The following is a 15,585-nucleotide window of genomic DNA, read 5'->3' as shown; positions in this document are numbered from 1 at the left end:
TGCTGGGATCGTGGTTAGTTGCAGAAGTTTCTCCTTCCTTCTTTCAGATGCCAAGAAGTTGTTTGAATTAAGAGGAAGCTGGGGATTTTTGGGAAGAGCCATTTTCCTTCCTGGTTTGGGAGATCGGCTGCAAACTATGTGTCTCCAAGGAGGGACTGGGAGGAGATGGGGATTCTGTAATACTTATCAGCTTGGCACGGATTTAATGTTTGATCAGAAGCGATGCCATGGCATTCACTCTGCAGAAGAGATGGGTTCCAGACAACCATTTGCCTCAGAAGGAATTTCTGGTACTTGTGAAGGATAGCCCATAGTGTTCTGCACAACTCCTGCAGCACCTATGTTCCCCTAAAAGGCCATTATTTGGACAACATTCACTCGGAGTGGGGAGAGAAATCAAGCAGCAGTGAGACAGATGAAGGGTGAGCATGGCACTTCCTAAAGGAATCCACAAGTCAAGGAAGCAAAGATTTGTGGGACAGCTATGTTCAGATGGCTTTGAAGTGAGCTATGGGACATTCGATTCAAAGGATGAAACTAAACCTAGTCCAAAGTAAAACTCACAAACGACATATAGTGGAAATGTCAGGAGCCTCAGCAGTTAATTCAGCATGGCTTTGCTTCACTCATCTGCCCAAGCTGCACAAAATTATACATTACTGTAGGCATCGCTGACATTGACATGCTGCAGTATAACTGTCTTCAGTCAGGGGACATCAAGTTCCAGCTGCTTCTTCAGATTCTTACAGTGTCATTTGGAAGTCTTTTGTGTGGAATGTGAAAAACCCAAGACACCACTCTTTGTAAATTCCTGATTAGTCTCATCCTTTAAAGAATACTAACATTGATACTTTTGAAGAGCTACCCCAGTGACATCGCAGTTAAATCTTTCTAGGACATGCACTGAAAAATGTCATTTGAGATTTAAATAAGGTAAGGAAAACCAGCATTAAAGAAGTCTAATACATAGTTTTATCGAGATAATGTTGCTTTACCAGACAATGAGGATAAGAAGTTGGGTTGTCAGTCTCAGTAGGATTTTCTGTCTGTATTCTAGTTTTGATTCTAAAGCAACTCCGAGAAAAAATATCTTGAAATGGAAGTCACTATTTCTAGCTAAGAAGGAATTGGTCATTTTTCAAGGCAGAAGGCAAAGAAAGAAGATGGAGCAAAGCATGAAGAATGAGAAAGACAACTGGAAACAAAACAATCTGTGTGATTCCTCAGTCATATACAGGAGAGATATGAGCAGAGCAAGACAGATACACACATAAATCCAAACTGACAATGGCTAATACAGCTATTTTGGAAGAAAATGCTTTTAGGGTGTGTAATTATGGAAAAAACCTTCCTACAGAAGAAATTACATCCTGGCCCATTGTTGATAACCTGAGGCACTTCTTTCTCATCCATATTTTTGTAACATTCAATGCTGTCAGAGGCTTGCAGGGGTGTTGGTTTTATTAATCCCATCACGTTACTGCACTCAGAAATTATTTATTACAGCACTGAATTCAACATGTTAACTGTGCATTGTTACTGAAAAGAATCACAGACAGAAATCATACTGCTTTTGTGTACATGATCTGTCAAGCGTCAACAACTGCAAATAATATGACTCTCAAATTCTTGAGATTTCTTTTTAGCAAGCGAGGCGTTCTAGAGAATACACTCACTAATGTAAACAGAAGGGTTTTTTCACCTACCCAACAGCCTTCGCCTTAACTTGAAAATGGTAGTATTTTTCAACACAATCAGAAAATTTGTTTGTAAATGAACAGAAGCCATTGCTCCTTATTTCTTCCAGGTATCTTTATATTTCCCTAATACTACAGAAATTCAGTAGTATTTCTAACAGAATTTGTGTCTCCCTTATCTTTCCCTGCTATCTCACTACTGGAACTAGAGAATCTCCCAAGGCATACTAAAAACTTTCACCTACATTCCCATTTCACTGGCTTCAGTCCAACATTGTAATCCTCATTTAAAGGCCTATAACAGGCATCAGTAAAGAAAAAAGTCCAATCAGTACATTCTGGAAGACTGTTATGTCTTAAATTTGCCAAATTCCTCCTCTCTGCATTTGGAAGATTTAATCTGTGTCATGGTTTAACCCCAGTCGGCAACTAAGCCCCACACAGCCTCGCTCACTCCCCCCCAGTGGGATGGGGGAGAGAATCAGAAGAGCAAAAGTAAGAAAACTCGTGGGTTGATATAAGAACAGCTTAATAATTGGGAAAAAAGAAAATAATAATAATAATAATAATAATAATAATAATAATAATAATAATAATTTGTAATGAAAAGGAAAACAACAGAAGAGAGAGAGAGGAACAAAACCCAGGGAAAAAAATACAAGTGATACAACCGCTCACCACCCGCCGACCAACACCCAGCCAGTCCCCGAGCAGTGATCACTCCTCCCCGGCCAACTCCCCCCAGTTTATATACTGAGCATGATGATATATGGTATGGAATAGCCCTTTGGCCAGTTTGGATCAACTCTCCTGGCTGTGCCCCCTCCCAGGTTCTTCTGCACCTGGCAGAGCATGGGAAGCTGAAAAGTCCTTGACCGGTGTAAACATTACTTAGCAACAACTAAAACATCCGTGTGTTATCAACATTATTCTCATCCTAAATCCAAAACACAGCGAATTAGCTACTAGGAAGAAAATTAACTCTATCCCAGCCAAAACCAGGACAATAACATATAATTAACATAACATGTTAATTAACATAACATGTACAGGACATTAACATATAATTAACATAACATGTAACAACATATAATTAACACACTTAAAATGTAACTGTATGTACTATGTACAACTTCTCTTTAACTAAGCGTAATTCTCAAGACTTTCCAAGTGTGAAGACAGTATAGTTCTACAGAAGATCAACATAAACTGATCTTGCCATTATTTACATCAATAAAGAATTGCTGAAATTGTCCTGCACTCCTTCTATTCCAGTTTTGCAAAAAAAAAAGTTTCCCACAGGTTGGGCACTAAACATCCACAAGCTTCCAAAGTTTCTCTCAATTATTTATAGTTTAGTGGTACTTAACTTCAAAATTGCAGTATCACTGTAGCTCTTAGATCTGAACAGCAGTGCAACAATTAAAAAGGATAGGGATAATATGAAAAACAACAGGCTTCCTGAGTACATAGCTCAAGCTATCCCACCCTCCCTAAGGAGTCTTAGTATCTCCAACCAAGCACCTATGTAATTTTTTTATCCTTACCATGAGCTTGGTCCTGGACAAACGATCCAACCTGCTACAAAACTCTGCATCTTCCCAACCTGCTACAAAACTCTGCATCTTCCCATCCTGTGACCCACAGTTATCCTACATAAATTCTGGGGAATCCATCTATAAACTCCACTTTTATTATCAAAAGACAGAAAGAATTCCACCACTTCAAGTGCTGAACTCTCGTAGAGAATTTTGAACAGGCAGCCTCTCTGAAAAGACATCCTCATTACACTATCGGCTTACTGGCCAGACTACTAAATATTCATTGGACGTGGACAGTCCAAACGACAGTCTGCACACAGATACACACTGTCAGGCTGTTTTAAATTGGGAAAGGAACTCAGGAAAGAAGGCAAGAGGCTTCTTTCCCCACTAGGAGGTTCATCAACTTTAGTCATATGTCTGATCTGCACTCATACTGATCTATAACGAAACACGCAGGGCACTGAAAGTCTATTTCAAAGTGACAGGATGTAGTACTTTTAGCTTACACTGAGCAGACTGAGAACACAGTGACAGGCAGTGACTGAGGGCTGCGAGCCAAACGTCATCACCCATGCTCCCTAGTGGTTTGGTAGGCCTTTTCTCAAAGTCTCTCCTAGACCCTACAAGATCTATGACACAAAATACACCAGCCCATGTCTTTCCCATTTTCAGCAAATCTCTTTGTGAATACCTTTGTTATCGGGTGTCCAACAGTTACCAGGTAAACCAAGTTAAATTTATTCCACAGAATGGACTAGACAGCTTCAACAGACAAGATAATAATCTCAAATCCTGCCTTTCACTTATATTCCCTTTTGATTAAGGAGAAGAGCAAACTGTAGAAAATTCAAAAACAGTATTTAGATAGGACTCAGCTACCAGCAAGATTATAATTTACTTCTGAATGAGTTCTGCTACATACCTCCAGAAAACTTAGACCAGTTCTTCCATTAAGTTTGGTAATGCTGCTGTAAGGGGAAATGTGGATGAAAGGATGTGTATGTCAAGTAGCAAAACTTTCTCATTCTGCACAAATCTGCCATACCCTAAAACATTTAATAAGCTTATAGAGAATGCAGATACACAAACTTAGGAGACTTAATACCAACACCAAGCTTAAAAAGCAAAACAAAGGCTACTTTTCAAGTGCTTTTCAGAGGAAATTTCTACAGAGAGCCCATTTAAGATAATAATTTACAATAAAATGTTGTATTACTTCATTAAAATAAAACAATGATGTATTTTTATATGTACAGGTATGTATAAATTGATTTCATATATACATATTTTGTGTATATATTATATTTATATATGGCACATGACTCATAAAATAGTATCAATAAAATTATTTTTATATATAACATATTCTATATATAAAATATATATCTATAAAAGAATAAATAAAATTAGATAAGGACCTGGGCCCTTTTAAAGTCTCCTGATTTCTTAAAACACTGAAGCTAGTTGTTCTCCAGCATACTGTATGGTAACTTCTAAGTTCTTTTTTGGACTTGGTAAATCAACAGGAAATTGTTGAGGAGTAAATGTTTTCTATATTTTCCTTAAAAGGTAGAGTGTTTATCATTTTTTGTAGCTGTATGACTTGTCTTCTCCTGCAACAGTGGAATAAAACCCCCACAAACCAAATTACAGTATTGTGAACCTCATTTCACATTTTAAACCATAGGTTCACATTACTCCAGACACTACGTGCATATTTGAAGTAGAGTGAGTGTGTTCCATTCGCTGTAATCTATCTTGCACACTGAAATACATTAAAGAAGAACACGAGTCTGACTCCAACATTTCTTTGCACTCAGTGTTAAGTGCAACCGCTACATATAACTGGAAGAAAAAAGCCAGCTAAACAGAGGAGCAGCGTGAGGGCAAACCATGGCTGACGGCTGTGAGAGCGGAGAACCTTGAACAGGGCAGACTGCAAACACCCGTGGTGGCAACAACCCGCAGTCAGCACTGAGTCAATCTGAACGGGCTGATGCAGAACCGGGTATTCACGACCCCAGCTGGGAGTAAGCTACCTCAGCTGACAGGGAAGTCGAGATCCACAGACTTTCCAGACAGAAAACTAGTGTGGGGCCACCGGTACCCCCACCACAGCCTACAGCACAGCATTTGATGCAGCACTCTTTAGAGCTCCTCCCTGTCAAATTTCATTTGTTTTTACACTCAATTATGTGCAGCAATAGCCAAGGTACACATCTTCATTTCTACTGGAACTGTACTTTTGTTCATCGTAGCAACCGTCAAGTAACTTGACTAATACTTTTCTTTACCTTTTAAATATGGAATAAGAACTGTTAGGGGAAAAAAAAAGAAATCCAATAGAGAAAAGTTCAAAATTTAATCAAACAGGAGAAAATTATTAAACTGCAGAAGAAAAATCAGAATTAGAGGAAGATGAAAACCTCTTAGATGCAGTATAATTGAGTACAGGTATTGAAGCTTATAAATCAATACTGAGCACAGCAAAAGGAATAAACTAGAAAGGCAGACGATTTCTACCACTCTAGTATCTACCTGCTCTGCAATATTTACTGCCCATTTTCAGTAACGAGGTTATTCACAAACATACCTGTTCAAGAAGTTCCTTATATGTTATTTTCTCTTTGGTATTTGTAACAGGACTGTCATAAATAATGGCAATTTGGTCTCCTCGTCCATCCTCAACATGACGATCTACAGCATTGTAACAGATATTCAGCTCTCCACCTACAAACCTAAAAAAGAAGTTGGAAGTATGTAACAGCCAGCCTTCCAAACTAATAAGACTATTTTTTGCATATTTTTTTTTTTTAATGAATGAGAGCATTAAATTAAAATATAGCTCATAAAACATGATACTCAGTTCAGGAAGTCATTTTTTAATCTATAACCTCACAATTTACTCAAAAAGCTAAATAAGCCTATTAGTGAAAATAGTGGAAGTACTGTACCTTAATTGACTTAACTAAGAATCTGCTAAACTTGGTCTTGATTTAACTTAATTTGCATCAATCATTCTGATTTTTATAGCTGATTTTTAGTTTCACAGAAAAAGCATACATTCACATAAAATAATCTGACATTATGAAAATGTGTTATTACACTACTTTGTATTGGCATGCACACATATCTTTTTTAAGACGAACAGGTTCAGGACTCAAAATATTCTTATTCATCTCTTGGCAATAACAGTTAGGCATACAAGCATCTGTATCTAAATGAAACTGACCCCAACAGTTATAAAATCTTATAAATTTGTCTGACATTCATAATGCATTTGACATTACCATGTTTTACATCAGTGACTCAAAATCCCATGTAAAGTGATATGAGTCACAGCCTCTTCAACAGCCAGACATTTACAGAAAATTCCCATCTTCTAATTAAAGAAAAACACTTCACAAACTCAGGTCTCATTTTCGTTGTCATTTTACACAGAAAAAGAAAATTCAAGTGCAGCATAATCCTCAAGTAAGAAAATACGGAAGGCACCAGATACAAAGATGACTTTACTAACTGAAAGATGACACAGAATCTAAAAATTAAAGTTTACTCTAAATAACACTCTTTGTGTTTGTTTTTCTATCTGCATGTATCTCTCTACAGCAAAAAGAAGAGCAACACACAGAAAAAGCACACTTGAGAGTTTCCAGAAAGTTCTATGGGGACACTCACTGTGATAATCCGATATTGTTATAACGTAACTAGAAATAAAAACAGATGGCCTAAAGTAACCCACTACTAGTTAAAAGAGTATTTCCTTCTTCACCTTTCCTGTCTAGTAAAGGACTGCTCTAAATTAGAATAACTGATATATTATTCATACATCCATATGCACAGATGCCATAGGATAGACTTTATTGTCAAAGAATGGCAATTATTAAACCAAAAGCAGTTGGGATGTTTAGGATGCAGCAATCTTTTATTGTGACTCCTTTACAATGCCATTAGTAAGGAGAAAGTGGGGGACCAGAAAAGTAACAAAAACATTCTGTACTACAAGCCCCTTCCCAAAAAGAAGAACTGTATGAACAATAAAAGATTGGGAGTTGTTTCATGTAATATAGAGAAACTCCATATTACTGTCATAAAAGTTGTATAGGGTTCTGGTCATCCATTGATTTTTATATCAAATCACTGTAGGACGATATGAACAAGGGAACAAGAGAGCACAGTACCTGGGCTACTACGCATAACCCCTTCAGAACGCTCAAAACATGAGCAATTACCGGAGCTTGGATTCTTCTAAAGATACACGGCAACATCAACACCACCACATAACTTTTTAACAATCGCTTGCAAACAACTGTGAAAAAGACGTGACTGCAAGTTGAAACAAAAAACAAGACTATCTGGACAGGGTGATGAGAGCTTTGCTACCCCATTCAGAAGGAGGGAGGCTCTTAGGGGATCGGAGAAGCAGAGATGCACCTACAATGACCACAACTTCAAGACTTTCGCTTCTGTAGTCACCCAAGGACATGCTGAAATACCTCATTCTGTCTGACAAATAAAAGCTGCCTGACTTTGAAAAGCTGCCCTGTGCTGCTGCAAACTTCTGTTGATTCAGTGATTCCCAAGGAGATGAATACCTGTGAGGAACTTTGATTTGCTTTAGTTGGAAAGCTTTAGTTTGATTTGCTTTAGTTGGAAAGCTTTAGCTTGATAAGCTTTAGTTGAAAAGAAGCAGCAGCATGAAACCAGGACCCAGTCTTGGAATAAGGACCTCAATGAGATGCTCCTATTTAAAACAGAGCTCTAGAATCAAAAAGAAAATATTCCAATAGGCTGCAGAAAGATCAGAGGTGGATCTGCAGGATGTTTCTCATAGCTGCCAGTAAATCTTGCTATAATAAGCAGGACTGTAAAATGCTAATTTGTTGCCAACCAGACAATTATCTCAATACGGCTTACCCAATGAATCCAAGTCTGAAGAACCTTTTTTTAGGCTGTGTTCCTAATGCTGAGAAATTAATAACATTCCACAAACAGAGCAGAGGAAAACTAAAACAAATAAAAAGAGTCAACAGTAACAACTCTAATACATAAAAGAAACTGAATTCCGTTCACTAGCAGTCTCTTTGAAGAGCTCATCTACCATCCACTGGTGCTATAGTAGAAAAAATATGACAGGGTTCTTCCTGTCAAAAATCACAGCAGAATTTAAAACTGGTTATAATATCAAAACAGCTTCCTTCACAGCAACATTTTAAACCAATATTCTGACAATATCTACCTATCCTTTTGATAAGTCTTTTTTCCCATACATCCATGAAAGCAGCAGCCTTTGATAATCCATGTTATGCATAACTTAGATCTAATAAGGTATCTTTTTAGTAATTTGAGCGTGGTTACACACATTAGGACCCCCTTGAGCCTCTTTAAAGCTGCCTACAGCAGCCACCTAGGAATTACTGCCTCTTCATGACTGGGGCTCAGCACCTCCCATCTCACCCCGGCTGTGAGGTCTCTCAGTTTCTATTGTTTCACAAACAGGAATCTCAAGCACATGCACTTACCTCTTTAATCACACTTTAAAATTACTATTAACCTTTTAGGGGTAGGAGTAGAAGAGGGCACGAAAGCGCTGATCTTCTGTTCATGTTTTACTCTTGGCAAGTCAGTCAGTTAGGTCTTCCATAGCAGAACTCCCGTTACATACAGCTTAAGATCTACTATCTACTGAAATTTTTTTTACTGCATTCAGTATTTTTTTGGATGTGACAACAGCCTACTTGCTAGTAGTTAAATAAGTATAGTAGTGAAGAAGGAAACACATAATTATGTCTTAATTCATTTCACTCAAATATTCAAAAGTTATGCTTTAATTTCCGACGCTAACTGCTATCTTAGGAATCAAAGTAGCTGCACTGAGAGACACTTTTTAATCTTCACTCAATGGCTCAGAAAGTAAGGTAATTAAGAATAAAAAAGAAAGAAGGTAAAGTTTCTGAATAAAGCTGGCATATATGCAAAAGAAAAAACTACATTAAAATTATTTTGCACCATAACTGTAAAAAAAAAAGCATATTGCAAAAATCCTTTTATGCCATGCAGGGTACATATACTTCTCCAAGCTGGGTTCCCAGAAATCAACAGCGTTTGTTTTTTTAAATTTTTCTAGATTAAGTGAGAACATAAGCTGAATAAAGTCTTAGACAAACCCACAACAATATTAGATATTTTGAGATAATATTATGTTAATTGATCCAGCCACATTTTTAAAAAGTGTAAGCAACATTTGAATAGCAATCTGGGCAACATTCCTAAAGTTCGAAGGCAATTTTATACTGCACTTATGTCTTCGAATCAGAGAAAAAAACCTAACTTGCAAAATTGCCCTCTGCCTGCATGCGTTAGGAAAAACTGATTCTATCATTCCTAAAGAAATACTTGCTTAACCTTTCTAACTGGGATTCCACAAGTTCCCAAAATAATCTGTTCAAGTGTTTCACTACCTTTAGCATTAAAAAGATTTTTCTTTCTAACGTCTAAAATCTGCATCTCCCTTATTGCAATTTAAGACTTCTAGCTTTGACCTCTTCAAAGCCAACTCGGAGAACAGTTTTGCCTTCAAACTTTGTAGCCAAATTCTCTGTAGCCAAATTTTACATGCTTTAAAACTTACATCTCCTTTTTGGCTTCTACACCAAACAAGTCCAATTCCTTCATCCTTTTCTTGACCAATCATGTTTTTTTGCTCTTCTCATTATTTTTGATGTGGGCAAAACCAGATGATGTTTTGTGCCGTATCAGCCACGGATACAGGTTAGAACAGTCAATGGTACCTGGGATTACTGCTTCAACAAAACGGCTAGAGGATGGTGATGCTGATCACAGACCTTTAGGAAATCATTTTGCAACCCACTGACATAACATCGGTGTTTCCAATGGAAAAGACTAAAGAAAATGCACCAGGGCATGCTGCACATTTCTTTCACACTCTTACAGTATTTAGAGAGGACAAATTGGCATTTGCCTTATAGCTACGTTTTAAATACATTAACCGCTTCCTTCAACTTCTTCAACTGAAGTAAATGAGACCAGAAAATACATGAAAAGTATCTGTTTCCGTAAGTCTCATTTGGCAACCAAAACCAAAGATACTGAAAATAAATTTATATTTATTAACTGACCTAATAATACGTCTGCAAAACAGGAGATAAATTCTAAGACAAGAACCACATACATTAACTTCTTAATACTATTTTAAGGTCTCCATAAACTGCTTCCTAGGTAAATCTCCGAACCAGAACTACATCTTTACCCTGTTAGACCAGCAAGTTATGTTTTTCTTGGAAGCCTGGCTTCTTCCTCATTTCTGTTCCATCCTCTCTGTTTTCTCTTCAGCATGTCCTCTGAAAGAGCCTCTTGTATCCTCTCTCTCTCTTTGTCATGGTTTAAACCCAGTCAGCAACTAAGTACCACACAGCCACTTGCTCACCCTCCCCCCTCTGCCGGTGGGATGGGGGAGAGAACTGGGAAAAAAAAAAAGTAAAACCTGTGGGTTGAGATAAAGACAGTTTAATAGGACAGCAGAGGAAGAGAAAATAATAATGATAAAAGAATGTACAAAACAAGTGAGGCACAATGCAATTGCTCACCACCCACTGACCGATGCCCAGCCCATCTCCAAGCAGCGATCGCTCCTCCCCAACCAACTCCCCCCAGTTTATATACTGAGCATGACATCATATGATACGGAATAGCCCTTTGACCAGTTTAGGTCAGCTGTCCTGGCTGTGTCCCCTCCCAGCTTCTTGCTGGCAGGGCATGAGAAGCTGAAAAGTCCTTGACTTAGTCTAAACTCTACTTAGCAACAACTAAAACATCCGTGTGTTATCAACATTATTCTCATACTAAATCCAAAACACAGCACTATGCCAGCTACTAGGAAGAACATTAACTCTATCCCAGACGAAACCAGGACACTTTTAGATTCAGTCTTTTCCTCAAAGAACTTATCTATCTGTCATCCTGTGGAGCACACTGAATGCTGGTAACCATCTGGGACTTCAGAGGCATTAGAGTACTATGCTAGTATCACATACAGCCTGTTATTGCTTAAGGTGAACTTAAATCAAAAAAGAAATAAAATTGCATATTGCATATTAAGACATTAAAGAGGACTGAATAAATTTGAATTGCTTAATGTTTTATTATCCACAGCAGAGCAACAGATACCTGACATCCAAACAATAATTATGACCTGATATTGAGTCTTCAGAGACTTGCATCTTTGCATAATCCCACAGAATCACAGACTGGTTGATGTTGGAAGGGACCTCTGGAGGGCACCTGGTCCAATCCCCCTGCTCAAGCAGGTCCACCTGGAGCCAACAGGCCAGGACCATGTCCAGATGGCTTTTGAATACCTCCAAGGATGGAGAGTCCACAACCAACTCTGCACCAGTGCTCAGTCACCCTCTAAAAAAGTGTTTCCTGATGTCCAGAGAGAACCTCCTGTGTTTCAGGCTGCGTCCATTGCCTCTTTTCCTGTCACTGGGCACCACTGAAAAGAGCCTGGCTCTTCACACCCTCCCTTCAGCTATTTGCCCACATCAGTCTGTGGCAATCTGCATCCACAGAGGGAGAAAGATGCAAGTGAGAGGTAAGACCAGAAAAGACCCCTGGAAGATAAGTCTGACTTCAGCCCATGAAACTTTATGCCTGCCATAAGACCAAATAACTTCCACCTGAGAAGTCGCAATGCTTTACAAAGACCTAACCATGTTACTTTCAGCAAGCAAGTTTATCATGCTCAGCAAATCAAGCCACATTTGTTTGACAGAATCTGACAGCAAAACCATGCTCACTAGCATGCGTTGTATTCTCATTCCTTTGTTCTTAAAAAGTAACCATTGTATTGACTTCTTCATTATTCTGTTCAGGAATGCCAGAGCCAGTGATCTTTACTGGTCTTTAATTATGCAGGCAATCCTATTTGCCTTTCTGAATGGTGCCAAGACCTAGAAATCAAGGTCAGTGGACCACAGGTCGCCCTATCCATCCATTTGAGGACTTCTGACTGTCACACAGTCCTGCTGACTTAAAGAGATTTATCCTGGCTGGGTGCTGTTCAACATTCAGCTTAAGACGTATAAACAATTTTCACTACCAGAGGTGCCGAGCAATAACATCAAACACCAATAAGAAAGCAAGCTCCACTCTACTGGTTCTTCAGGCAGATTTGAGAGTGATTAATATTTTTAATTATATTTTGAGAATTATTAGTATTTTTAAATTAAAATCAAACCAGAAAAATATAAAAATGGCAAAGAACATCAAGGTACCAAAGATGACCCTCATCCTGCGCTGCCTTTTTCATCCTGTATCAGCTTCTCCTTGAGAAAAGATCAAAGAGCATGATGTAAACTTGCTGAAAAAGAGGTGATGGTTGTCAACACAGAATTTTAACAGGTAAATCACTTTTGAGAAAGTACTGAAAATCCTATCTGGTAATTTATAACAAGCATATCACATTCTGTCTTAGGGCACTTTGCCATTCACCACATGGAGATATATATTACAGTACCAATGCTTTTGCTGAACATTACCTTTATTAAGGTAATGTCTACCTTTAAATTATGACCTACTTAGATAGTTTCTAAGATTAAACAACTCTGAAGGCCGCCGTTTCTGTGTTTTCATACACGTACCTCCCCTGTCACCTGATGCTCAGTTTCCCGTGCTCGCAGCAGCCCGTTCCCAAGCCAGGCCCAGAAGGGGTGGGACTGGGGAGCAACAGGCGCACACACCCCTGTCACCCACCAGACACACACGGACATCACTGCCACACAGGGAGGTGTACGTTACACCTGCCACAGTGCAGGCTGACTCCCCTCACCCCAACACACTCATCCATGCTGCTTTTAATCGTTAAGCTTTACCAAGTGTAATCATTAAACTCCTCCATGCTCTGCAGCCATCTCCTTCATCAGCGCCGGCGTGCTGACCACCCCAAATACGTGATGGGGTAGTAGCGTGTTAACCACACGACCCCCAGCCCCTCGGCAGGCAGCCCTCCCCGTTACAGCTCAGCTGTGCTCTCCCGCGGCCCCGGCCGCTCCACCGCACCCGGGGGACACAGGCAGACTCACCAGGAGGCGCTCCCAGGGCAGCCCCTCTCCAGGGCCCGGGCCCAGGGCTTGTACCACTGGATCTGCTCGGCGGCTGCTCCCCAGACCTTCTCGGGCTCCGCCACGGAGGACCTGAAAACTTCCTCGTACTCGCCCAGCGCCCGGGAGGAGGCGGCGCGGCCGCCGGGCGGCGGGCGGCGGGCAGCGGCGGCCCAGGCCGGGAGCGGGCTCCCCGCGCTGTGCCGCCCCGGCCGCCGCCAGCCACCGCCGCCGCCCCGGCCCGCCGCCGCCCCAACAAGTTTGGGCAGCGCCGCCAGCCTGCCCAGGAAACCCATTTTCCGCGGCCTTCGAGGAAGAGGAGCCGCACAGGCTTCGTTAAGGCTCGAAAAAGCCCTCGAACGGCACAAGACTGAGCGGCGGCGGCGGCTCCCCGGGGCCAGCGAGGCACGGCAGGCCGAACCGCCCCCGCCCGGCGCTCCGGCGCTGCCCCCGGACGGCGGCTTTCCTCGCCAGCGGCCAGGAGTCAGGGGGGAGCGGAAGCGACTCGGAGCAAGGCAGCGAGCGTCGCCTCAGCCGTGGCCGGAGGCGCGCCGAGCGGGGGCGGGCGGTCGGCCGGCGGCCCCTGCTGCGCGCCGTGGGGCCACGGGAGGGCTGGGGCAGCCGCCATGTCGGGGCGCCCGGCCCTGTCAGCGCTTGGCTGCGGCCGGCGGCGGAGGGAGTCTGAGAAAGGAGAGACCGAGAATCTGAGATGATCATGTTTTACTTCATGATTTGCATGACATGTAGCTATAGTTCTCCTCAAGTATTTGTTTTGAAAGACATTCTTGCTTTGAGAAAACCTACCTGTGACAAAATGAGGCATAATGTTTGTACCAGGAGAAAAAGTTTATTCTGTTTTTCCGGAAGACCTCCATCATCTGTAGTGGATCTTTTGTTCTGCGCATCTTGTCATATATTTAGAAACCCTTCCTGAGTTTCGGTGGTAATGTTTCAGAGTATTATAATGCACAAGTCAGCTAAGACATACACCAGCTTCAAGGACCTTTTTTTGCCCCTTAGGAAATTATTTTAGTGCTATAATAGGCCTATCCATTACAAGTCTCTCAGGAAATTCTTCCTGCAGTCACATTATAAAAAATGTCTTAGGGCTAAGGGGAGGTCTATAATGTGTTTTATATTCGTGGTTAATTTAGGCATATGTTACTGACTGTTGTTGAATTAGTGCCATAGGAACATAACAATATATCGCATTACAGGTAAAGGAATAAGGGGATGAGAAGAACTAGACTGTTGACGCACTACAGTAGGTTTAATACATGAAATCAATTTCTTATCCTGGCTCAAAAAACAAGAGGGGTGGAGGATTTGGCCTATAGAGTTCAAGTTCATCAGAACTTTTAGGTCACCTTCAAAATCACCAGCAGTTTTTCAGCATAAAGACTGGTTGCTGCTTCTGTTTCCAAGGCAAATGTAATTAGCTCACAGAGAGTTTCCCATGGCTTGGGGAGGCTATTGGCATTGCCCAGTGCTGTACAAACTACCTGTCCTGTGCTGCACTGCAGTTCACCTCTCTTTCCTCCGCATCAGTGCCACAATAATGTACAGCCCTGAGTAGCATAATGCAACTTCCAAAATGTCCAAGTTAAGGATCAGAGACTTATTTCTAAAAAGAAGTTAATACCCCCAAAACCTAAAACACCTGAAGGACTAAGTGGACATTTTATGAAAACTTCCCTACTGCAAGGTAAAGGCTACAGCATACCAACAAAGCAAGAAAATAAAAAATACATTTCTCAAAAAAAAAGAAAATAAAAAATACATGTTCTCAAATGTAATAATTTTATTATTACATTTGAGGACATTGCTTTCTCACACACTTTCACTTCTGTGACAGAACTATTGCTGTCAATAGAGTCCACTAGCCAAAATTTAAAAAATAAATAAAAATAAAGGGAGAAGCTTGCAGAGGCTGTAAACACTGTGACACCATGACAGCCCTGAAATCAGATGCCATTGCTGGATGCCAGGTAGTATTGCATGCATTGTACAAATGTGCCTGAAGAACACAACTTCCCAGTCAGGTCATACATAGTTGATCTTAGCATTTTAAAAATATTCCCAGAATTATGTCTTTTATTTCCTACCTTTATGATGGCTAGGCTAATTTTGACTTAAAAGAACCATTCTGACTGAAAATTGTTATGGAAACATGATTAATTTTTTTGGTGCCTGCTCAGAAATCAGCACACGCAGCCTTAGACT

At 40.5% G+C, this 15,585-nt stretch overlaps 1 protein-coding gene across 8 annotated transcripts in view; it reads right to left on the bottom strand.

Moving 5' to 3' along the window:
• The window catches only part of ACSS3 (acyl-CoA synthetase short chain family member 3), a 99,438-nt gene extending 85,439 nt beyond the window's left edge, over positions 1-13,999 (bottom strand). For 5 of the 8 annotated variants that reach the window (XR_012042988.1, XR_012042990.1, XR_012042995.1 and 2 more), the window contains exons 1-2: positions 13,345-13,999; positions 5,835-5,979 (exon numbers count right to left, since the gene is read on the bottom strand). Coding sequence is in view for 2 of the 8 variants with exons in the window: in XM_072864466.1 (XP_072720567.1) it covers positions 5,835-5,979; positions 13,345-13,658 (459 nt within the window). In the remaining 6 variants the exon portion in view is untranslated. Of the gene's footprint in view, positions 1-5,834; positions 5,980-13,344 lie in introns of those variants that run through there. The other 3 variants (XM_072864466.1, XM_072864493.1, XM_072864503.1) reach the window with 3 other exon arrangements.
• Positions 14,000-15,585: the final 1,586 nt, after the last annotated feature.

The sequence above is a fragment of the Ciconia boyciana genome, chromosome 1, assembly GCF_034638445.1.
Source record: "Ciconia boyciana chromosome 1, ASM3463844v1, whole genome shotgun sequence".
NCBI classification, from domain to species: domain Eukaryota; kingdom Metazoa; phylum Chordata; class Aves; order Ciconiiformes; family Ciconiidae; genus Ciconia; species Ciconia boyciana.
Note: the sequence above shows the minus strand (reverse complement) of the source record. Positions and strands in the feature narration are given on the sequence as shown.